Source organism: Chiloscyllium plagiosum, unplaced genomic scaffold (genome assembly GCF_037043375.1).
Source record: "Chiloscyllium plagiosum isolate Xiang-an unplaced genomic scaffold, Cpla_swu_hap1 HiC_scaffold_47, whole genome shotgun sequence".
NCBI classification, from domain to species: domain Eukaryota; kingdom Metazoa; phylum Chordata; class Chondrichthyes; order Orectolobiformes; family Hemiscylliidae; genus Chiloscyllium; species Chiloscyllium plagiosum.
The window spans coordinates 18,488,594-18,513,556 of record NW_028270185.1 but is presented as its reverse complement, the minus strand read 5'-3'; the positions used below and the strand labels follow the sequence as shown (position 1 = coordinate 18,513,556).

Below are 24,963 nucleotides of genomic sequence, written 5' to 3'. Positions count from 1 at the left end.
CTGCTCCGGCCCTGACCTCTGCCTGTGCACCAGCTGCTCCGGCCCTGACCTCTGCCTGTGCACCAGCTGCTCCGGCCCTGACCTCTGCCTGTGCACCAGCTGCTCCGGCCCTGACCTCTGCCTGTGCACCAGCTGCTCCGGCCCTGACCTCTGCCTGTGCACCAGCTGCTCCGGCCCTGACCTCTGCCTGTGCACCAGCTGCTCCGGCCCTGACCTCTGCCTGTGCACCAGCTGCTCCGGCCCTGACCTCTGCCTGTGCACCAGCTGCTCCGGCCCTGACCTCTGCCTGTGCACCAGCTGCTCCGGCCCTGACCTCTGCCTGTGCACCAGCTGCTCCGGCCCTGACCTCTGCCTGTGCACCAGCTGCTCCGGCCCTGACCTCTGCCTGTGCACCAGCTGCTCCGGCCCTGACCTCTGCCTGTGCACCAGCTGCTCCGGCCCTGACCTCTGCCTGTGCACCAGCTGCTCCGGCCCTGACCTCTGCCTGTGCACCAGCTGCTCCGGCCCTGACCTCTGCCTGTGCACCAGCTGCTCCGGCCCTGACCTCTGCCTGTGCACCAGCTGCTCCGGCCCTGACCTCTCCCTGTGCACCAGCTGCTCCGGCCCTGACCTCTCCCTGTGCACCAGCTGCTCCGGCCCTGACCTCTCCCTGTGCACCAGCTGCTCCGGCCCTGACCTCTCCCTGTGCACCAGCTGCTCCGGCCCTGACCTCTCCCTGTGCACCAGCTGCTCCGGCCCTGACCTCTCCCTGTGCACCAGCTGCTCCGGCCCTGACCTCTGCCTGTGCACCAGCTGCTCCGGCCCTGACCTCTGCCTGTGCACCAGCTGCTCCGGCCCTGACCTCTGCCTGTGCACCAGCTGCTCCGGCCCTGACCTCTGCCTGTGCACCAGCTGCTCCGGCCCTGACCTCTGCCTGTGCACCAGCTGCTCCGGCCCTGACCTCTCCCTGTGCACCAGCTGCTCCGGCCCTGACCTCTCCCTGTGCACCAGCTGCTCCGGCCCTGACCTCTCCCTGTGCACCAGCTGCTCCGGCCCTGACCTCTCCCTGTGCACCAGCTGCTCCGGCCCTGACCTCTCCCTGTGCACCAGCTGCTCCGGCCCTGACCTCTCCCTGTGCACCAGCTGCTCCGGCCCTGACCTCTCCCTGTGCACCAGCTGCTCCGGCCCTGACCTCTCCCTGTGCACCAGCTGCTCCGGCCCTGACCTCTCCCTGTGCACCAGCTGCTCCGGCCCTGACCTCTCCCTGTGCACCAGCTGTTCCGGCCCTGACCTCTCCCTGTGCACCAGCTGTTCCGGCCCTGACCTCTCCCTGTGCACCAGCTGCTCCGGCCCTGACCTCTCCCTGTGCACCAGTTGCTCCAGCCGTGACCTCTCCCTGTGCACCAGCTGCTCCAGCCCTGACCTCTCCCTGTGCACCAGCTGCTCCAGCCCTGACCTCTCCCTTTGCACAAGACTCAGGTCAGCTGTCAGTCACCGTCACGTGGCCCCGCCCACACAGCCGGGTTTCGGTGCGCCTGCGCGGGGCGGTCCTCGTGCCCGGGGGCGGAGCCACGGGGCTGACGCCTTCACGTTGTGTTTACGTTCCTTTCCGCCGGTCTGAGGGAGCGAGGAGCGGGCGGCGGCGGAGGGTCCGGGAGGCGCTCGGCGGACACGGGCCGTCACACACCGGCCGCGCCGCTCGCTCCGGATCTACTTGACGCGGGCGCGTCCCCGCCGCCGCTCTCCCCTCGGTTGAGAGCATCGCTGGAGGCGGGCCAGGTAGGAGTGATTGACAGGGAGGGGAACCAATGGGGAAAGGGGGCTGGGCTGCCCCCCCCCAAAACCACAAGCAGGTTAGGTTGAGACGTGCCCCCTGCCCCTTCATCCAGAAGGTTAGGATGAGAGGTGCACCCCACCAGCAAATTAGATTAGATTAGATTGAGGTGCCCCCCTGACCCCATCAACAGGTTAGGTTGAGCGGTGACCCCCTGACCCCATCAACAGGTTAGGTTGAGAGGTGCCCCCCTGACCCCAACAACAGGTTAGGTTGAGCGGTGACCCCCTGACCCCATCAACAGGTTAGGTTGAGAGGTGCCCCCCTGACCCCAACAACAGGTTAGGTTGAGCGGTGACCCCCTGACCCCATCAACCGGCTTAGGTTGAGTGGTGACCCCCTGACCCCATCAACAGGTTAGCGTTCGAGGTGCCTCCTCCCCCCCACTCCACCTGACCCTGCCAGCAGATTTGGTTGACAGGTGCCCCCCCATCAGCAGGTTAGGTTGAGAGGTGACCCCCCCCGAGTCCCCTGTCGTCAAGTTGAGTTGAGAGGTGCCCAATAAGGTTAAGTTGAGAGGCATCCATATAGGGGGGTGGTCCGGTGACTTAGTGGTTAGCACTCCTATCTCGTAGCACTGGGGACCGGCATTCGATTCCACCCTTGGGTGACTGTGTGCAGCTTCCACGTTTCCCCCTCACATGTCTGCGTGGGTTTCCTCCGGGTGCTCTGGTTTCCTCCCACAGTCCAAAGATATGCAGGTTAGGTGGATTGGCCATGCTAAATTGCCCACAGTGTCCAGGGATGTGCAGGCTGGTGGGTTAGCCCTGGGAAATGCAGGGTTACAAGGGATAGGATGGGTGGGGGGTGTGCCGGGGTGGGCTCCTCTTCAGAGGGTTGGTGAAGGGCCAAATGGCCTGCTACCACACTGCAGGGATCCTATGAACAGGTTAGCTTGTGGATGCACCTTGCCCTCATCAACAGATTGATGTGGGATGTTGAGAGATGGTCCCACTAGTGAATTTGAAAAGAGAAATCAGCATCGAGGAACATTGCGGTAATAGCAATCACATTGTAATAAGGTTTAGAAGAATAATTGCTAAGACATAAATATAGCAACGCCTAAATGGATTCAAAAATGTTTTGAATGAACTAAAATGCAACCAGAGAAGAGAATTCAGAAGGGGAAATGACCATGTGGTTGAACACCAGAAGGAATTATTTAAATGGAGACCAATGGAGTTGAGAAAAAGTATGTTCTCTGAAATAAGCTCATTGTCTGTAAAGTACCATAAATGATATGCAAATTAGCATGTGGTTAAGTAAATGTAAGTCTGTTGAAAGCAGATAACAGTGATATTGTTGATGAAAATAAGGAAATGGAGACTTGTTTAACAGTGTTAGTCTTTGCAGTAAAGCAGGGGCCTAAGAAAGACATCTCTGAGCTTTGAGCTGCTGAAGGTGGTAAGACATATTAAGAGAATGATTCAGAAAGCATACTGGGCTGTATTAGTGGGGATATAATGAGTTAATGATAAATTTGTATCAAATGGAATATTGTTGTGGATTTAGATGTGAAGGCATTAGCGAAGTTGCAGAAAAGATTTTACAGGAATGGTTCCAGGGATGAAGAACTTCAATTACATAAGTAGATAAAAGAAAGGTGGATAGATTAGAGGCAGCATGATGGCACAGTGGTTCGTACTGCTGCCTCACAACGCCAGGGACCTGGGTTCAGTTCCAGGTCTTGAGATTGGACCTAGGTGACTGTCTGTGTGGAGATTGCATGTTCTCCCTGTGTCTGTTTCTGCCTACAGTCCAAAGATGTGTAGGTGAGGTGGATTGGTCATGCTAAATTGTTCATAGTTTTTCGGGATATGCTGGGCTAGGTGGATTAGCCATGGGAAATGCAGGGTCAGGGATAGGATGGGGAGCTGAGTCTGTATGGGATGCTCTCTAGAGGGTCAGTGTGGACTCAATGGACCAAATGCCCACTTTCTGCACTGTATGTATTCTATGAATTGAGATCAGAGAGGCTGGGACTGTTTCCATTGCGTTTAAAAAAAAAAGGTTGACAGGAGATTTGATGGAGATGTTCGAAATCATGAGGGGCCTGGACAGAATAGAGATGGTGAAACTGTTCCCATTGATAGAAGGATCAAGAATGAGTGGGCACAGATCGAAGGTAATTGGCAAAAGAAGAATGAGGACATTAGGAGAAACATTTTCACGCTGCAAGTTCTTAGGATCTGGAGTGCTCTGCCTGAGAGACTATTGATTGTGGTCTAAATCAAAAGGGAGTGATTAAAAGGGAACATGCAGAGCTATATGGAGAAGGTGGGGGAGTATAAATGGGTGAATTACTCATTCAGAGAGATGGCACAGACCCAGTGGGCTAAATGACCTCCTCCTGAGTTGGATCTATGATTCTCGAGAAGAAGTGGATATAAGAGAGGAAGAGACTGATAAGAGATGACCAAAACCTGATGGGAAGATGGGTTTTGAGGCCGTGCAGAGGAGAGTGGGTGGTGAGTGAAATCAATGCCACCAAAGGATCCACCCCCTGGTCAGACAAAGAGAGAAAGACAATTCAGAGTCTGAGAACCAAAGGATGCTGTAAGTAAGATTTGGAGAACATTGCAGAGGGGAATGCAGCAAGGCCAGGAGAGAATTTGCTAAGAGCAAATAGTTACAATTTTATATGTGATAGGGCAGCATCCAATGTTGGTCCATGATGGGTGAATGCAACTTCATGCAGAATACAGTGCAGTTCGCTGTGGCTTGGACCCAAGGGAGTTTGTCGAGGATGGCTAGCCTTTTGAATAATTGTGTTCAGACCTGACTAGGGTTGGACTGATGGAAATAGCTGGTGGAAACATACTGGGGGTGGTTTAACCACATACGTCCACCCCACTCCATCATCAGTGGTCGCTACCTGCCTGTGGTCAATTAGTAGATGGTAGTGTAATAATAATTTCACTGATCCAGAGGCCCACAGGCTAATGAATGCTGTGGCATCATGAGTTCAAATCCCACTATGGCACCTAGTGGAATTCAAATTCAATTAACAAAATCAGGAATTAAAAACCAACTGTAGTGTCAGTGACCATGAAACTATCATTGATTGTTGGAAAAATCCATCTGGTTTGTTCATGTCCTTCAGAGTCTGGTCTCCATGTGACACCAGATCCACTGCCCTCCTAACTGCCCTCTGAAATGGCTGAGTTGACAGTGTGGTGCTAGAAAAGCACAGCGGGTCAGGCAGCATCTGAAGAGCAGAAAAATCGATGTTTTGGGCATTGGCCATTCCTGATGAAGGGCTTATACCCGAAACATCAATTTTCCTGCTCCTCAGATGCTGCTTGGCTTGCTGTGCTTTTCCAGCACCACTCTCTCGACTCTGATCTCCAGCATCTGCAGTCCTCACTTTCTCATCTGAAATGGCTGAACGTTACACAGTTCAAGGGCAATTAGGGATGGGCAGAGATGGAGAAAGTGAGGTCTGCAGATGCTGGAGATCAAAGTTGAAACTTTATTGCTGGAACAGCACAGCAGGTCAGGCAGCATCCAGGGAACAGGAGATTCGACGTTTCAGGCACAGGCCCTTCTTCAGGAATGAGGCAGAGATGGCCCCACATCCCATGAAAGGATTAACCTGAGGCAAACCTACTGACATTTTCCAGCAATTTCTGATTTGGTTTATGATTTCCAGCATCTGCAGTTCTTTTTTTAAACAAAAGCCAGTTTTGAGTAAAGCTGATGGGTTGGGTGTGTAGTGCTGGTATTAAGGATGAAGGATCTGTACAAGAGGCGGGTGGCAGAAACATAAGTCAGATCGAGAGAGGAGTTCATGACTGAGATGGAACTATCAGAGATGAGCAGGTTAAGATGAGGGCCGGGTGACAATAGGAAGACTTCCAGATTGGATTTCCACGTGGTTGTGCAGACCAGTGGCTAAATAGCTACAAGCAGCTGTTAGTGCGTGTCTTTTGGAAGGTCAGGAGAAGGAGAGCTCCTTAGGGAGGGACCTCTGTGTCAGGAGAGTTCCTGCCAGTTTAGTAGCCATTATTAATGAAGTAGATGTCCCAGTGACAGTGAGATTCAGAAGCAGCACTGACAATATTGAGGAAGTGGTCAGACAAAGGCCCTCAGGAGGTTTGGAACTGGGACATAGTTCAAACACGTGCGCATTCCCATAGCAACACCAGTGACCTGGAGGAAGTGAATGGAGTTTAAAAAGTGAAGTTGTTTAAAGTGTGTGAAATGTGAGACAGCAGCAGAGGTTGGGGTTGGGTGGAATCCAGTTGAGCTCCTGTTCAGAGCAAGAGAAAGCAAGGAGGGCGTCCCGGTGAGTGCCAGTGGGTGGAGAGACTGAATAGGTTGAAGAATCGAAGAAAGTGTGCAAGTTCGCAGAGGACCAAACCTGAATGCAGGGCCATTTTTAAAATCCTATTCCACTGTGGATTGTACAGAGTTGAGGAGGCATTTGTCTGGATACTATGGTGGAAACTGGGAAGCTTTCCACCTCCCTGTCTACGCCCCAATTAGGTGTGTGATGGGTAGGTCCCTGGACAGCCTTCCCACTTGGCGACTGAATGAGTCTTTTAAATGACTAAGTTTGTGCTTGCAGCGGTTAGACCGGCACAGCACAGGGCTCGCAATGAGCAAATCTTTGCAACTTCCTTGTGGTCTGCTGGGTCGAGGGAAGGGGACACTTAGTGCATGATTGAGGGACCCAGCTTCAGGCAGGGGGAGCCCTGGTAGACAGCCTCTTGCCCTTGTTGCTGATCGCTCTTTACAACACCCTCCCTAATGTCCCCAGCCTGTAACAGCCCCCACCACTTCCATCTGGCTTGGACGCGACCTTCTAGTGGGTATAAATCTTACAGCAGCAGCTATTGAGCAAAGCTTCAATGAGTGAGACCTCCAGTATCTGGGGCCCTGATACCATACCAGGTATGCCAGTGACCTGTTCATTTCCTGAATGACTCGTGATTTGACAGATGGAATAAGGAAATAGTCTAAAGGAGGCAATGCAGGGGTCTCACTGGGTGTCCACTAAGCAGCTGAGACCCCTGTAGCCCCCATTAATCAACCCCCCCCCCCCCCCCCCCCCAGTGCGGTAAACAGTAAGGAGGATAATGACTGGAGGATTTTTTGATTTGATTTGATTTATTATTGTCATATGTACTTAGGTACAGTGAAAAGTTTTGTTTTGTGTGCAGGACAGGCAGATCATATCATACAAAGTGCATCAGGGTAATGGAACAGAGCGAAGAATACAATGTCATGGCTGCAGAGAAGGTGTACAAAGAGTGAGATCAACATTAAATTTAAAATTTTAGAGGTCCACTCAGAAGTCTAATAACAGCAGGGAAGAAGCTGTTCTTGAGTCTGTTGGTATGTGTGTTTAACTTTTGTATCTTCTACCCAATGGAAGTGGTTGAAAAGGATTATAACCGGCGTGTGAGGGGCCTTTGATTAGTTGGCTACTTTCCCAAGACAGTGAGAAGTGTAGATGAGTCAATGGATGGAAAGTTGGCTTGCGTGATGGACTCGGCTGTGTTCACAACACTCTGTAGTTTCTTAAGGTTCCGGGCAGAATAGTTGCCGTACCAAGCATCCAGATAAGATGCTTTCTATGGTGCAGTTATAAAAGTCTTTAAGGACATGCTGAATTTCCTTAGCCTCCTGAGGAAGTTGAGGTGTTGTTGTGCTTTCTTGACCATAGCATTAATGTCAATGGACCAGGACAGATTGTTGATGATCATCACTGCTTGGAACTTGATGCATTCGACCATCTCCACCACAGCACTAGTGATGTAGGACACAGTCAGGTTGAGGAATTGGCTGATGAAACCTAATGCAGACAGGAATGAAGCAATGCATTTGGTAGAAAGAGTAGCGAAAGTTTTTATAGACTACATGTGCAATTTTAAAGCGGCTGCAGGAAGATGAAGACCTGAAGTTGTACCTGCATCAATGTTTGAAGTTTGCAGGACAAGTTGATGAGGACGTTCGTTCAGAATATGGGATATTTGAATTTGTTTTTTAAAAATTCATTCATGGAATGTGGATGTCGCTGGCTGGTCCAGCATTTATTGCCCATCCCGAGCTGTCCTTGATAAGGTGGTGGTGAGCTGCCTTATTGAACCACTGCATTTCGTATGGTGCAGGTACATCCACAGTGCTTTTAGTGAGGGGATTCCAGGAATTTGGACCAGTGACACTGAAGAAATTGTGATATATTTTCAAATCAGGATAGTGAGTGGATTGGAGGGGAATTTGTAGGGGTTGATGTTCCCATGTATCTGATGCCCTTGTCCTTCTAGATGGTAGGGTTTTGTGGGTTTAGAAAGTGCTGCCTCAGGAGTTCTGGTGAGTTTTCAACCTGCATCTTGTAGGATGCACCTGAACATCAGTAGCAGAGGGAGTGAGTGCTTATGGATGTGGTGCCAGTCAGGTGGGTTGCTTTTTTTCCCAAATGGTGTTGAACCTTTGGAGTTGGACTCATCCAGGCAAGTGGGGAGTATTCCATCACACTTATCTGACTTGGATGTTGGAGATGGTGGACATACTTTGGAAGGTCAGGAGGTGTGTTACTCACTGCAGGCTTCCTTATCTCTGACATGTTCTTGTATTTTGTTAAATCTTAAATGAACCCTCTCTAGTGCAATCTCATTCTTTCTAAATTATGACCTAATGTTTGGAGTGATTTGAAGGTGTTATAGTAGACGTATTGGCTCAGGTCTCCTGGGTGAGTCTTCAGCTGCATTGAAAGACTAGACTATGGAGAAACTGTGGCCAGGCACAGATGGTTCACTTACCAGAAGACGATGATTTAAAGTTGTTGACAAATGACCTGAGGAAACCTTTTTGTTGAAAGACAGAATTGTTGTGATCTGGAATTTGCTGACTGAGAGGGCAGTGTGATGATCAAAAGAATAGTGGATGAAAATTCAGAAAGAAAGCAGTTTGCATGGCTGTCGGAAAGGGCAGGGAATGGGATGAATTGGATACGGAAGAGGTGACACAGGGAGGATGGCTGCATTCTGCACCATATAATTGTGGTGAAGGAGCTATTCCCTGCTCGAAATAATCACTGTTTTAGACTTCAAAGTCTGGACCTTCATTGTGTGTAGTTCCTGCACTCTCCATGTGGCTGGTGAACTTGTCCATTTATTGCTCGACAGCTGACTGCAGTGCAACAGGATGGACATTGTCTGAGCCATTAGTTCCTATCTCTTTACAAATAATCTAATGATACAACATTTCTCTTATTTTATGAGAATATAATGCCACTTTATCAATTTAGCTGTTCCAACCATTAACTTTCCTTTATTTTAGGTGCAACAAAAGGAGGTTAGTAATCAACTTTTAATCATTAAATTTAAGACCGTTTTCTCACTTGTTTTCCCAAAACATTATTCATGGTATTGTTAAAGTGGTCGGATGTTGTGCCTCTATCTTGTAGATTTAACAGTCATTGCTCTCTCTGGTGAGTTGGCACACTGCCCAGATGATGTGGTTGCTCTGACTCTTGCAAGAATTGTGCGTAATGTTGTTAATGCTGTGCCACTCGCCGGTGACGTTAGCACATGCTGCTGATACTGCTCCTGCTGATGATGTTGGTCGATAGTGGTGTTGATAATGGGCGACCACATGCTACTGATGTTGTCTCGCTGACTGGTGCCCGTCGTTAATGCTGCTGCTGGTCTAGTGGCATAACTACTCCTTTCCTTAAATGTTTCTTTCTACGCACCCGCGGGGAATGTGGTAGTGACATTGATCCTTTTCGTTCAACAAATTCTGTCAGTTCTCTGGAGGTGAACTGGGTTCACTGGCTGTATATTATTCTTTCGGGTATCCTTTGCTGAATCACTTTACAGAGGGTTAACTTGCAGTGGGACACAGGGCATCAGGTTCTTGCCGAAGTCCACGAGGTGAATCCCTGAGTAAACTGCCATCAAAGCTACGTCACACTCTTCGCATAGTACATCAGTTTTGAGCCTGTGGGAAACCGTGGACGTTTTCACAACCTTAGCACTGGGGGAGAGTTGCGTCAGTTGGTGCAGTGATATAGAAAGAGTTGAGGGCCTTTTCTGAGGAGTGAGCATTGCTGATTGGGCCAGCATCTGTCTCTCATCTGAAGTTGCCCTTCCAATCGTCTTGAGCTGCCGCAATGCATGTGGTGTAGGTACAGCACAGTTCATTAGGGAGGGAATTCTCAGTTTTCGACTAACTATAGTGAAGGAGTGGCAATACAGTTCCATGTCGGGATGGTGTGTAGTTCGAGTGGAATATTACAGGTGGTTGGTCGGCTTTCGGCTAAAGAGACCATATTGTAGTCAAAGCTCCCTCAGTGCGTCCCAGTCAAGATGCTAATTTTGTCTGTGGCTCTGTTGCGAATTGTCTCAGATGATGGAAATTGTTATAACTGTTAAATTTTGAGCAGCGTTTTCAGAGTAGGTTGTTGGATACGGATTGATGTGAAGCTCCTAATACAAAAGTATATTTTTTCAGCTTTGTAGTTACAGAGCATCAGTGAAGCGTGATAAAGACCACATAGAAGAGCTACATAATTGTAAAAACATCGAGTTAAAATGGTAAGGTGGAGGTACTGAGTGTCTTATTAATGGAAATGTGATTACAGGGGCAGCTAAACCTTTGTGTTCATGCTGCAATAGAGGAACATAGTTGTGTAACTTATCAGTTCATTAAGGAATAAACATATTGCACTAGAAAACATTATTCTACTTGTTTCTATATTTTATCAAAAGTATTCTGTCTTATAGTTTGCATTTAACTTCTGAAAAGTTATGGAGTGTGTCATAGTGTGGGGAAGATCATTAGGTGGAGTTTTGCCCTCTGTACTGGTGCGTTTGGAGGAAGAGAGGGCTTTCAATTTGGTGGGGGTGGCAGGTGAGCACTCCACGACCTTTCTGCTTCCACCCCAATTAAGTCTGCGACAGCGAAGCCTGTGCTCATCCTTGGTCCTGGAAAAAGTCCAATTGCTACAACAAAAAACAGAAATTGCTGGTGAAACTCAGCAGGTCCAGCAGCATCTGTCGTGAGAAAGCAGCGTGAGAAAGAAGGAACCAGTGATCCTTCTTCAGAAGAACTCTCTGCTTTCTGGCTCTGCAGTTCTTTATATTAACTTGATGAAAAGCACACCACTGCTGCCTATTCAATGGGCCTTCCTGAACATTGGTGACTGAGAACTCTTCCTGTGGGTGAACCCCCAGTCACCTACATGGAATTCCATCCTTAGTGTGACATAATTCCTGTCACTTTTTGACTTCAAAGTTCTTTGAAAAGTTGTAAAGTTATGAAAGGCTGTCTACAATTTCAAGTCTGTTTTACTATCTTTGTTTTGACCCAGTTCCTGTAGATGAACGGTCTAAGCCTCTGTGTCTTGTATCCCCCTCCCCAGTTAACGAACACCTTGTCAGTCAGTGGCCACAATGGAGTTGAATCTTGATCGCAAAAGGAAAAAGGTAAATTTTTAAAAATCTGATTTTAAAATTTCCCTGTAAGTATCTTTTCTGTGTATGGTTTTGACAAATCTTACTCTGTATGCATTGTCTAAATTTACATTTACTGCCTATGTAAATCTCATTGTAAAGCTGCCTTTTACTTGCTGGTGGCATCAAATCACCTCCCTATAAGCCTATCCAGCAAGGAAAGGATGACTCCACTTCTGCTTCTTAAACTGTCATAAGTTTGCTTTTCAGATATTAATAATTTAGTTTGGATGTAGGTTTACTCGCTGAGCTGGAAGGTTCATTTTCAGACGTTTTGTCACCATACTAGGTAACATCTTCAGTGAGCCTCTGGATGAAGCACTGCTGGTGTTTCCTGCTTTCTATTTATATGTTTGGGTTTCCTTGGGTTGGTGATGTCATTTCTTGTGGTGGTGTCATTTCCTATGGTGATGTCATTTCCTGTTCTTTTTCTCAGGGGGTGGTAAATAGGATCCATGTCAGTGTGTTTGTTGGTAAAGTTGTGGTTGGAATGCCATGCTTCTGGGAATTCTCGTGCATGTCTCTGTTTGGCTATGTTGTTGAAGGTGAAGTGGGTGGTAAGACATAGGTCGACTAGCTTGATGATACTGCCATTGCTGATGAAGTTGGTGGTGTTTGGTCCATATGTCTTTGGGTTTTCTAACAGTGTAGTCAGTGCTTCCTTGACTAGGTTGATGTTGATGGGTGTGAACAGGGCTGTTATGTCAAAGGCGACCATTACTTCATCCTCTTTTATCTTGATGTCTTTGTCTTCCGGAATTCTTGGGTGGAGTGGAAGGCATGGCGTGAGTCTTCTACTAAGTGTTTTAGTCTTTGGTGTAGCTGTTTGGCTAATCTGTAAGTTGATGTTCCAGGTAGTGAGACTATGCGTCTGGGTGGGGCTCCTGATTTGTGAATTTTGGGTAATCCGTAGAAACATGGTGAGTTGGATCCATCTGGTTTCATTTTTTGGGAGTCGGTCTTATTTATTTCTCCAGATTTCTGAAGTTCTTTGAGTAGGGCTGTGATTCGGTTGTGGAGTCGGGTCTATCGCCACAGCAGCGACAGTAATGCAGAGACTCAAACAAACAGCTCTGCCAACCATCCAACCCAAACTTTGGGTCCACTACGTAGATGACACTTTTGTGATAACTAAACGAAGCAAATTAGAGGAAACCTTCAAGACCATCAATAATACCCTTACTGGCATAAAGTTCACTAAAGAGGTGGAAAGCAACAACAAACTGCTATTCCTAGATGTCACAGTAGAGCAAACAGCCAACGGGGAACTTCAAACCAGTGTCTACAGGAAAACAACACTGTATTGAACTATAGAAGCAATCACTTCAACATCCACAAACGAAGATGTATTAGAACATTATTCCAATGAGCCACCACACACTGCAGCACAGAGGAACTATGCAGAGCAGAACACAGTGCATTCAAAAAGAATTGGTACCCAATGAACACAGTCCACCAATTTCTCAGCAACAAACCCAAACAAGCAGACCAAACGCATCCAGAAACCCTAGCCAGAATCCACTCTCCCTACATCAAAGACATCTTGGAAATGACTGCCAGACTACTCGGACTCCTTGGCATCATGGTAACCCACAAACCCACCATCACACTAAAACAGCAGCTAATGAACTTGAAAGACCATATACAGACAACAAGCAAAACTAATGTCATTTACAAAATACCATGCAAGAACTGTAACAAACACTGCATTGGACAAACAGGCAGAAAACTAGCCACCAGGATACATGAACATCAACTAGCTACAAAACGACATGACCTTCTCTCACTTGTATCCTTACATACAGATAAGGAAGGACACCACTTCGACTGGGCCAACATATCCATCCTAGGACAAGCCAAACAGAGGCATGCATGAGAATTCCTTGAAGCATGGCATTCCAACTGGAACTCTATCAACAAACACACTGACTTGGATCCCATTTGCTAGCCCCTGAGAAAAAAGAACAGGAAATGAAATCACCATAGGAAGTGATGCCACCACAGGAAATTACATCACCAACTCAAGGAAATCCAAACATAGAAAGTAGGAAACACCAGCAGTGCTTCATCTGGAGGCTCACTGAAGATGTTACCTAATATGGTGGCGAAAGTGAACCTTCCAGCTCAGCGTGCAAATCTACAACCAGAACCTGAACCTGAGCTACATATCTTCTCAAAACTCGCCAAAGATTTAGTTTAGAAAAATAAAGGAAAAATAAGACTGATTTTAAAGTGAGGATTAAATCCTACTTGGGCACCTGATGCTATTCTCCCCTTAGCCTGTAAATGTTTACTGTATCAACTGAAGGTTACCTTCACTGCTGACTTCCATGGGCTCCGCTTCAGGAGGAAAACTCCTTCAATATCATGATTGTCACATTTCAGAGTATAAATAAAGGAGATAAATAATTATGTTGTACAGGTTATATAAGAAATAGGAGCAGGAGTAGACCATCTGGTCCCTTGAGTCTGTCCGCCATTCAATAAAATCATTGCTGATCTGTTTGTGGACGTGGTGCCACTTACCCGCCTGCTCACTATAAATCTTAATTCCTTTACTGTTCGAAATCTATCTATCATTGTCTTAAAAACATTCAATGAGGTAGCCTTAACTACTTCACTGGGCACAGAATTCCACTGATTCACAATCCTTTGGGTGAAGAAGTTCCTCCTTAACTCAGTCCTAAATCTTATTTTGAGGCTATGTCCCCTAGTTCTAGTTTCACCCACCTGTGGAAACAACTTCCCTGCTTCTACCTTATTTAGATTAGATTACATTACAGTGTGGAAACAGGCCCTTCGGCCCAACAAGTCCATTCCCTGCGTAATGTTTCTTATATGTTTCTCTGACATCTCTGCCATATTCTTCTAAATTCCGATGAGTATATTCCCAGTCTACTCAATTTCTCCTCATACGCCAATCCTCTCAACTCCGGAATTAACCTAGTGAACCTCCTCTGCACCTGCGCCAGTGCCAGTACATCCTTTCTCAAGTAAGTAGGCCAAAACAGGACACAGAAACTGTGCACAGTTACCTTAGACTTCAGGTCTTCAGTTGACAAACACCTGACAATCTGCAAGCTTGCCCCTCTTATCTTGAGTACCCTGCGAAAGACAGGTCTGACCCATGACCTCCATCATGGTGGGGCAAGATGGCAGGTCTGGAATCCACAAACCTGAATGGAAATGGAACCCCATGCTGTTGGCACCAAGCTTATCCACACACTGTGCCCCACACGACGTGAGTTAGATCATAAGACCATAAAACGTAAGAGCAGAGATTAGGTCATTCGGCCCCTCGAGGCTGATAAGTTTCTCAACCCTTTTCTCATGCTTTTTCCCCGTAACTCTTGATCACCTTGGTATTCAAGAACTTATTTATCTCAATCCGAAATATACTCAATGACCTGACCTCCACAGCCTTTTGTAGCAATGACTTCCATAAATTCACCACTCTTTAGCTGAAAAGGTTTCTCCTTACGTCATTCTCAAAGGTCTTCCCTTTACTCGAAGGCTGTGCTCTTGGGTCCTAGTCTCTCCTACCAATGGAACCATCTTCCCAACATCCACTCTGTCCAGGCCATACAGTATTCTGTAAGTTTCAATTAGATCTTCCCCTCATCATTCTAAACTCCACTGAGTATGGACTTAAAGTCCTCAAACGTTCCTCATTTTTTAAAGTTGAGTTCATGTTGTGGCCATATAGATCTTTCCATCCATGCTATAATCTGGAGCGATGGAACGTGATGGGAGAAGCCCTGATGTTCCTATCCTCATTGGCTGATTGATACTGAAAGTGTTTGCTTGCATTATCTCAGAAGTGTTACGACACAGAACAAAGCCATTGGGCCCATTGTATGTGCACTCTTCAAAGGAGCACCACTGTCTACTGCCAACCTCCTTTCCCCCATAACTATGCACATTTAAATAATCATCCAATATGAACACACATTCCTTGGCCGTCCAGTACTGGAATGGGACTTGAACCCTGAGAGACATTGGTGTGACCCAGTTTTTTCCACAAGACCCCTTGTCCCACTAATGGCAAGAGATAACACAGCATTCTCGACATACCTGGGTACTGACAGCATCATAGTCAGACCTTCCAATTAAAATACACCTTCAAACTAATGAAATACCTTCCAGGAGCACTCTCAAACAGAATGTCCTGTCAAGCTACAGGATTGGTAGTCAAAGCCTGATTAAATTATTAAAATGGAGGGAATGAGAGAGAGAGAGATGGAGACATCTAGAGAAGGAATTGCCCCACTGAGGACGCAGGCAGCTGAAAGCACTTGCTGGCATTGATGGAGTACTCTGGAATGTGTACACATGGAAACATAGAAGATAGGATCAGAAGTAGGCCATTGGGCCCTTTGAGCCTGCTCCACCTTTCAGTATGATCATGGCTGATCATCCAACACAGTACGATGCTCCTGCTTTTTCCCCATATGCTTTGATCCCTTTAGGCTTAAGAAATATATCTACATCGTTCTTGAAAATCTTCAATGATTTGGCCTCGGCAGTTTTCTGTGGCAGAGCATTCCACAAACTCCCCATTCTCTGGATGAAGAAATTTCTCCTCATCTCTGTCCTAAAAGGCCTACCATTATTCTGAAAGAGTGGCCCCTGATCTTGACTTCACAGTCATCAGGAACATCTTCCTGGATCTACCCTGTCTAATCCTGTTTAAATTTTATAGATTTCTGTGTGATCCCTTTCATTCTTCTGAATTCCAGTGAATGTAGTGCTAACGGATCCAGTCTCTCCTGCAGACATCCCAGGAGTCAGTCCGGCAAACCTTCTTTGCACTTCCTCAATAGCCAAAGCATCCTTCCTCTGATAAGGAGACCAAAACTGCACACAGTACTTATGGTGCACTCTTACAAATGCCCTCTATAGTTGCAGCAAAACATCCCTGCTCCTGTCCTCAAATCCTCTCGCTATGAAGACATCTCTTCAGCGCCTGCTGCAGCTGTATTCTTACTTTCAGTGACAGGTATAATAAGGACACAGAGGTCTTGTGGCACCTCCTACTGCCCCACTCTATCCCCATTCACATAATAGTCTACCTGTCTGGTTTTGCTACCAAAGTGGATAACTTCATCTTTGCCTGCCTTTTACTTCATCTGCCATATATTTTGCCCACTTTCTTGTGCAAATCTCACTGAAACTTCTCTGTATTCTCTTCATACCAATCCTCCCATAAAGCTTTGTGTCATTTGCAGATTTGAAAATGTGACATGTACTTTCCTAGTCTAAATCCTGAATGTATATTGTGAATAGCTGGGGTCCAAGCATTGCTGCCTGAGGTACCCTGCTAGTCACTACCTGCCACTCTGAGAAAGACTGGTTTATTCTAACAGTTTATTTTCTGTCTGCCAAACAATTCTCTATCCATCTCAGTACACTTACATTTTACATGCTATTCTTTATGTAGGACCTTATTGAAAGCCTTCTGAACGTCCAAGTAAACCTCACCTACTGGCTCCCATTATCTACCCAATTAGTTACATCCTCAAAATGTTCCAACAGATTTATCAAGCAGGACTTACCCTTCCAAACAGTCTGCTATTACATCTTTTAAAATGGCCGTGAGCATTATCCCCACTACCAATGTCAATCTAACTGGTCTATAATTTGCTGTTTTCACTCTGTCTCCCTTCTTAAATATTGGAATTTCATAGCTACTGTCCAATTCATAGGAACTGTTCGAGAATCTATAGAACTTTGGAAGATGACCATTAGTGCATCTGCTATTTCTAGGGCCGCTTTCTGAAGTACTTTGGGATGAAAGTTATAAGGTCTTTAATCCCATTAATTTCTCTAATACCATTTCCCTACTAATAATGATTTCTTTTAATTCACCTTTCCCTTTAGAACATGAGTTACCCAATCTTTTTGGGATATGGTTTGTGTCTTCCTTTGTGAAGGCAAAAGTGAGGACTGCAGCTACTGGAGATTAGAGTGGAGAGAGTGGTGCTGGAAAAGCACAGCAGGTCAGGCAGCATCAGAGGAGCAGGAAAATCGACGTTTCAGACATAAGCCTGCTGAAGGGCCTTTGCCCGAAATGCCGATTTTCCTGCTCCTCGGATGCTGTCTGACCTGCTGTGCTTTTCCAGCACCACACTTTCGACACTTACTTTGTGAAGACAGAACTAAAGTATGTATTTATGTGGAAGAGGCCTGGGTTTGGGGAACGCAGGAATGTGGTCAAACCAGAGAAGGTTACAGATGTTGGGAGGTTAGAGGGTGATGAGAACAATAATGAGAACTTGAACATTATGGTGTTGCTGGATCAGATGCCAGTGTAGGTGAGAAAGCACAGGCGGTGATAGCAGAATGAATTTGCAGATGTTCAGCTTGCAGGGTAACCCATAATGTTTCAGAAAGATTGAATTTGGAGATCACAAACACATGACTTGAGCATTTCAGCAGCATTGGAGACAAATATAGAAGTTCTGAGAGGGAGGAAATGTGTGGGTGGAAGCTTGTCACGGGATCAAATAGGATGCCAGTCTTGCCAACAGCGTGGTTCAGCTTTAGACAGTGGCAGTGACCAAAGGCAATGCTTTCCATCCTCCCTGTATTTAGATTAGATTCCCTACAGTGTGGGGACAGGCCCTTCAGCCCAACAAGTCCACACCAATCCTCTAAACAGCAACCCACCCAGACCCATTCCCCAACATTTACCCCTGACTAATCCACCTAACACTATGGGCAATTTAGCATGGTCAACTCATCTGACCTGCACATCTTTGGACTGTGGGAAGAAACCGGAGCACCCAGAGCAAACTCACGCAGACACGGGGAGTATGTACAAATTCCACACAGTTGCCTGAGGTGGGAATCGAACTCTAGTCCCTGGAGCTGTGAGGCAGCAGTGCTTACCACTGTGCCGCCTATTTAGCTGATGTAATTTCTGCTTATCCATTACTAGAGAGAATCAAGGGTCTGAGATTATAGTGAGGTGGAGCTGAGTGGCATTTACACCCATATGGTAAGATGTGTTTTAGGGATGATGTTACTGAGGTGCAGTTTATAAATGAGAAATAGGTGGGGGAAATGATAGACAGATCCTTATGCACTCACAAAGTTAGGCCATTGCTTATAATTAGGAAAAAGTGAGGACTGCAGATGCTGGAGATCAGCGTCGAGAGTGTGGTGCTGCTAAAGCACAGCTGGTCGGGCAGTATCCGAGGAGCAGGAGAATCGGGCATAAGCCCTTCATTCCTGAAGAAGGGCTCATGCCAGAAATGTTGATTCTCCTCTGATGCTGCCTGACTTGCTGTGCTTTTCCAGCACCCCACACTCGACGTTGCTTATAATTCTCAAGCTGTGACTGAATAGTGGGTACATACAAAGCCGTTTCTGGCTTTGGTTTGTGCAGTACTGTGTGAGGGGCGCGGACTTTGGAGATGAGAGCAAGGTTGGAGGGGGGCAGCAGTTGCAAAGTCAGAGAGGCCGAGGGTGGATTTGTTTGAGGCGATTAACAATGACAACAGAATTCAAGTTGAACTGGAGTTGTCAACAATATGAGCTAACTTAAGCAGGAACAAGAATGGCTGGGAGTTCAACGGTATAATGGGAATATGGCCAAGGGGGCAGGGGTTAGGCCTGATGGAGCTAGTAAAGGCAATCAGTGGAGTTAATAGCACCAATGGGAAAGGGCTCAGGGATCTGACATTGTTCAGAATGAGATTCACTCACCTCTCCAAGTCTTGTATAGGTAGGTGATACTAGCATCAGACTGAATAAAGTGGAAAGATAACGTCCAAGGCAAAGGCTCGCCCCCTTCAATTTGCCTTCCATTTTGTCCTTGTCCCTCTCATTATTTTGAGGCGGGATATTGAGTTCTTCTCCCAGCTGGCTCCTGTCAGGTGATGTGAGGACCACAGGTCCTGCCCAGAAAGCCAGTGACCTATCGCTGCAGGCTGGTTCACGTACTGTCCTCGTCCACAGCTGGGGATGGGGCAATCGTGACAAATAGCCATGCCCACTGTTTAAGTCACTGACAATCTCACTGAAGTGCAGGAGTTACACAGAGGCCCTGAGCAGCTGACAGTAAGGGATGGGATAGAGATAATTCAGGGAACTGAAACAATTGAGAATGATCACCTGGACACGCATATGCTGCACAGACTTTTCATCTAAATGTTTTGGCTTTGTGAATATCTAATTTATTCACTAAATTTGAATTCTGAGACTTCTCAATTACAGGTGATTTAGGAGAGCCAGCCCCTCTGGTTTTGGTATGTGAGATCCTCAACGTTTGGGGTGCAGAATGCTGGCCTGGCCACTGGTGGGGTATGGGCCCTTCTAGTTTTGGGGTACAGTGTCAGTTTCTTTGATTTATGGATGTGATCTATGGGTGATGTAAGTTTGGAAACACAGGCTCCTCTGGATTTCAGAAGGGGGATGACTTGAGGTCTGAGCCCCTCTGGTTTTGGAGTTTGGGTGTTTGGGATTGATTCTATGGGCCCCTCTGGTATCAGGTGTGGTGTTTTAGGGTTAGGGCTCCTTTGCTTTTGGAATGGGGGGATTGAGTTTGGAGGTTCAGGATGCCAGACCCTCTGGGTGTAGAGTTTGACTTTTGAAAGAGCCTCCTTGGTTTTAAGTTAAAATCACTCAACACCAGCTTAAAGTGCGACAGGTTTATTTGGAATGACGAGCTTACAGAGTGCTGCAACTTCACCAGGTGATGAAGGAGCAGTGCTGCGAAAGCTAGTGCTTCCAAATAAACCTGTTGGACTATAAACTGGCGTTTTCTGATTTTTAACTTTGTAACACCCCAGTCCAACACTGGCACCTCCACATCATGACTTCTTGCTTTTGGTTTTAGGCTGGGGGGGGTGGCTGACCTTCTGACACAGCTGGAGTAACCTTGATCTGTTTTGCTTCAGGTCTTTGTGCAGTTTCAGGATGGCAGGAGGATGATGGGGGCTGTCGAGCCCCTCAGTGCCCTCTCTCGCTGGTACCTTTATGCCATCCACGGCTACTTCTGTGAGGTGATGTTCACAGCTGCCTGGGAGTTTGTGGTCAATTTCAACTGGAAATTCCCAGGGGTAACCAGCGTTTGGGCCCTTTTCATCTATGGCACCTCCATTATGGTGGTGGAGCGGATGTACCTGTGCCTGAAGGACCGGTGTCCAAGCGTGGTGAGGTGCATCATCTACACCCTCTGGACCTACGTCTGGGAGTTCTCGACCGGGCTCATTCTGCGTCAGTTCAATGCCTGCCCCTGGGACTACTCCCAGTTTGATTATGACTTCATGGGGTTGGTGACACTGGAGTATGCTGTGCCGTGGTTCTGCGCCTCTTTCATTGTGGAAAAGTTGGTGATCAGGAACACCCTGCGTTTGCGGTTCGATGAGAACGGGGAGCCTCGCACCCCAACCATTTCTCCACCGACGCTGTGGGGCCACTTGAAGCTGAGGAAGGTCGAGTAAATCACTCGCTTTCATTTCCCTATTCGATGGCAGCTGGAGTTCGGGAATCTCCTGGTTTACATTTCCAGACTCGGGAACAAACAACAACGGGACCTCAAGCCAGTTCAGAAAACGGTTTATTTCTGTGCTTTTCCCTTTTTGGGAATGGAGAAGCCCATTTCCATTGCGTTCTGACTCTAGCGCAGTATAATCTGGTTAAAGTGTTACTGCAACGTCCTCGCTCCCAGTGCACGGACTGTCCACTAACAAGTATTTGATCCTCACTGACAGTGCTCTGCCTGGGGCTGCACAGAGTGGGACGATTTAGTATTTATAACAACTTCTTTCTGTTCATGAAATATCCAAGACCAACCCAACGAGAGACAGCTCCTGCATGTTCTGCTGTTTTTATGCTACTCAACTTGTTGCTATTGTAAAAGGATGTGGGAAATAAGTGTATTTGTGAACAAGTCACACAATGTAGTGCATAATTGTCCACAAACACACTTTCAATACGGTTTCACCTGTTTACCAAAAGGAGGAGTCAGTGATCAGACGTTGTTCAGGTGTGTGTAAAGTGAACAGTTTGCTAGTCGGGGTTGAGATCTGTCCACTGGCCAGGTGGCTGTGTGTACACATGTTTGGAGCCCAAACACCTGACACAACTGCATGTGCCCAAATATTTTCTGAGGGCTGTTCCCAGATCCGGATCTGACTTGTGCATTTCTGCTGTGTCATTACAATAAAAAGCATCCTGTTGAGGAAATAGCTGCCATTTTCTGATTTCAGGATTCAACCACCCTGTCCTGAAAGAACAACTTTCCCTGGAGCGAAACTTCCACACGAGTGGAGTGTTAGTGATTATGTCACTAGACTAGGAATCCATAACTTTGGTCTAATGGCAGATGTTGAAAGTCTGGAGTGAAAAGTTAGCCTAATGGTATCCATGTAACCAGTGTCAATTGCTATAAAAATTCATCTAGTTCACGGATGTCCTTTTATGGGAGAAAATTTCCCATCCTTCCCTGATCTGGCCTACATGCGACTCCAGGCCCAGTAAACTGGCCTCGCAGGACAGTTAGGGATGGGTACCAAATGCTGGCTTAGCCATCCTACCATTGAATAAAAGCTGCAGGTGCTTCCTTGCTTGAGGGGGATGGACTGTGGTAAAAAGGTGCATGTGGAAGGTTTTACATCACAGAATGATTTTTACTTTTTCATGGGATGGATCTGGTGAGGTCAGCATGTGTTGCTCATCTGTAATTGCCTTTGAATTTGCCAGCTAAGTCATTCCAAATAGCAGTTGAATCAGCCACATTGCTATAGGCCTGGATATAGGCCAGATCAGGTAGAGGGCAGATTCTCTTCTCTAACAGCCATTAATTGGACTCAATGAGTTTTCATGGCAACTGATAATAGTTTCACAGTTACTGTTGTTATGGAAACTCATTTCCAATTCCTGACTTGAAAATTCTGCTGGGATTTGAACCTGTATCCTCAGCATTAACCTGGATCATTGGGTTACTAGTCCAGTGACATTATCTCCCCTTGGATACAGGCTGTACAGGCCAACGTTTATTGCCCCATCCCTAATTGCCCTTGAGCAGTTGGTGGTGAGCTGCTGCATTCAAGTCCATGTGGTTTTGGTACATCCACAAGGCCCACAACTTTGACCCAGTGACGCTGAAGGAAGGGGGTGGGGGTTATATGCCCAAGGCAGGATGGTGTGATGGGGAACTCGTGATAGGTTGGTACCACATATCTGCTGACTTTGTCCTTCTAACTGTGGTCAAATGGTGCTTTAGATGGCCTGTGCTAACTGGACACGTTTCACTTGCCCTGTTATCCTATTGGTTTAACCTCACCAGTAAGTGAGTGTACTCGCACTGAAATGAATCAGCAAATCAAAAGAGGAAATAGAATGGAGTCAACCCCACTGCATTACACTGTTTTGCAGCACAAGGATCTGGTCTGTGAAGCTTGTGCAAGATCGCAGCTATGCAGAACCCAGCCTGAGCAGAGTATCATTTAATAACGAGCTATATCAATCACCCATCCTTAAATGGTTACCCTTAATCCACACCACCCTGCTGAGACATCCCTACCCACAACTCTCCTTGCCTAGCCACTCAGACATCAAAAACCACCTCACCCCAGCACACAGACATCACTCAGCTCCTGTCTTCAGTCTACCCCAATCTCAACCTACCCATTGGATCCTAGAATGGTCACAGCACAGATGGCAGCCATTCGGCCCAGAGGGTACAAGACTTCTCCACTTAGCCATGGTAAATGTGGGCTTACAGGGAGAGGATGGGATGGGATGCTGTTCAGAGGGTTGGTGTGGACTTGATGGGCCAAATGGCTTCTATCTGTCCCATCATCATTTCCACATTGGCCCACAGACCACGGGAGTTGAATCAACATCTCCCTTGGAGTCTTCAAGCCTTAAAACATTCTGATTAAACCAGGCCACACGTTGTATCACATCCACACACAAATACCTCATTATCTTATCTTTGCTGTTACACACTGATTCCTTCTGTCACTTCATTTCTTGCCCCATCTGAGAGTTGTGCAATTTTTCACATTGACCTCTTCCTCTCCTCCAGTCTGTCCAGCTGACAAACTCCTCTGTTTGAATGGGAGACACTGACCCTTGATTAGCAGCAGCTCCCCTCAACCCTTCCTGGGGCACATCACCCAACAGTAACATGGGGCAGGAATACCAAATCGATCCCAGGGGACAAGCTGCTGGAGAATAGAGAGCACCACCTCCCTACATAAAGGAAAAAAAAAGGGGGTCAGTCTCAACACCATGGACTCCTTCACAGTTGAGTGTCACTCCATGCAAATGGACTCACATTGCCTATCCACCCACATTGTGACTGTGGGAGCATCACTCTGAACAGCATTTGGGAAATATTACTCTGGAGGGAGCCACACTCAGGCTGTAAAGTGGGTCATGAGGTTTGTTATTCTTTGGGGGGGGGGGGGGTGGTTTGGCTTCAAAGAGAAAATAGTTACTCCACAAGAACCATTTTGCATCAATGCACAGAGGAGAGAGAATAGATACAAATACAGACACAAGACATGACATGGTGGAAACGGCTAGCTCTTCAGCCAATCTCGATGATGCAAGGAACAAAGCATGACATTCCCAGATTCCAACCTTGCCGGCCTCAATCCCAGCTCTTGGCCTCAACTTGACTCCAATCCATCAGTTTCAAACTGGTTCCAATCTGACCCTGTGCTGGACGTTCACTGAACAGGTTGGCTCATTTTGGGATCCAGCAGGTGGATAGTTGGCCAGCTCAAGTCGCAATGGTCACCATTAAGAGTGGGTTCCTCAGTCAATGCAGTCATCAGCCTCTGGGTGAAGAGCGAGAGGTCCCAGGTTCTGCAGAGGTTACGTTGGTGGGGGGCCATTAAGGTAGGACAGCGTGAAGTGAAACGGTAGAAAGGTATTTCTCCGGTGCCAGTTACACTCCTGGATCACAATGGGAAAAACGAGGAGGACTACAGCCAGCAGCACAAGCACCAGTGACAGAACGATGGCCACAACCACAGGGAGGAGAGGCAGGGTGGAACCAGTACAAGGCAATCTGCTCCCCATGGAAGGAGGGGATGGATGGTGTAGCCTGAAAATTCACAACACAGTGAGCATTACCCTAAGCAAGGAGAGGTATCAAGCTAATTGATCAATTAATACTGAACATGTGCCAGTTTGTACCCACTCAAAACTGAGTTGGCAGCACTAGAGCCTCAATAACATACACATACTGGCTCCCATGTAAGACTCTGGCTGCAGTTTCTTTATTGTCTTTCCACCTGGTTGGTCGATGGTGGATACAGAGAGTGTGGCTGTAAAGGTAGGACAGAGGATGTACAAGGGGCAATAGAGCACTCACCTGTTCCTGTGCCCATCCATGCTTCTGGGATCACTGGGCACTATGATCTAACCTGCTGCCCAGTGTGGACCCTTGACTATTTTCCAATGTGATCGACGTCTGGGTTAAAAGACTGTAAGGGTCAAAAGACGACCACTTCATTACATGGTGACGTAATGTTCTAACATCCTCAAATCAGTGGTTACTGGGAAAACTCCAGCTCCAACCAGTGGCATTCGAGGTTTATCGCTGGCACCCTCTTTTTTCCCATGAAGTCAAGTGAGGTGCTGTCTGTTGCAGGAAGTTAGGGTTTACAGCCACCCCCCCCCCCCCAACTGCTCCCAATTTGGAACTACATCTCAAAGAGT

The 24,963-nt window shown here is 47.1% G+C and overlaps 3 protein-coding genes across 6 annotated transcripts in view; 2 read left to right on the top strand and 1 right to left on the bottom strand.

The window, feature by feature from the left end:
* Nucleotides 1–1,619: 1,619 nt before the first annotated feature.
* Nucleotides 1,620–21,471, top strand: LOC122542878 (transmembrane protein 229B-like). 3 transcript variants are annotated; one of them, XM_087984148.1, is made up of 4 exons: nt 1,648–1,758; nt 10,277–10,359; nt 11,187–11,250; nt 20,181–21,471. In XM_087984148.1, the coding sequence occupies exons 3-4, from the start codon at nt 11,218–11,220 to the stop codon at nt 20,724–20,726; spliced, it is 579 nt and encodes a 192-aa protein (XP_087840274.1). In that variant the 5' UTR covers nt 1,648–1,758; nt 10,277–10,359; nt 11,187–11,217; the 3' UTR covers nt 20,727–21,471. The 3 variants fall into 3 exon arrangements, with proteins under 3 accessions (XP_087840273.1, XP_087840274.1, XP_087840275.1); XM_087984147.1 differs by lacking the exon at nt 10,277–10,359 and having other exon boundaries at nt 1,620–1,758; XM_087984149.1 differs by lacking the exon at nt 10,277–10,359 and having other exon boundaries at nt 1,673–1,758; nt 11,136–11,250.
* sptbn4b (spectrin, beta, non-erythrocytic 4b) overlaps nt 1,635–24,963 on the top strand; it is a 316,634-nt gene continuing 293,305 nt past the window's right edge. For both annotated transcript variants that reach the window (XM_087984145.1, XM_087984144.1), the window contains exon 1: nt 1,635–1,758. The gene's annotated coding sequence lies outside the window, so the exon portion shown is untranslated. The remainder of the gene's footprint in view (nt 1,759–24,963) is intronic.
* Nucleotides 20,826–24,963, bottom strand: part of LOC122542877 (nesprin-2-like) — a 39,969-nt gene continuing 35,831 nt past the window's right edge. Inside the window, exon 12 of the mRNA XM_087984151.1 lies at nt 20,826–24,195. Coding sequence (XP_087840277.1) covers nt 23,967–24,195 — 229 coding nt within the window. The 3' untranslated portion in view covers nt 20,826–23,966. The remainder of the gene's footprint in view (nt 24,196–24,963) is intronic.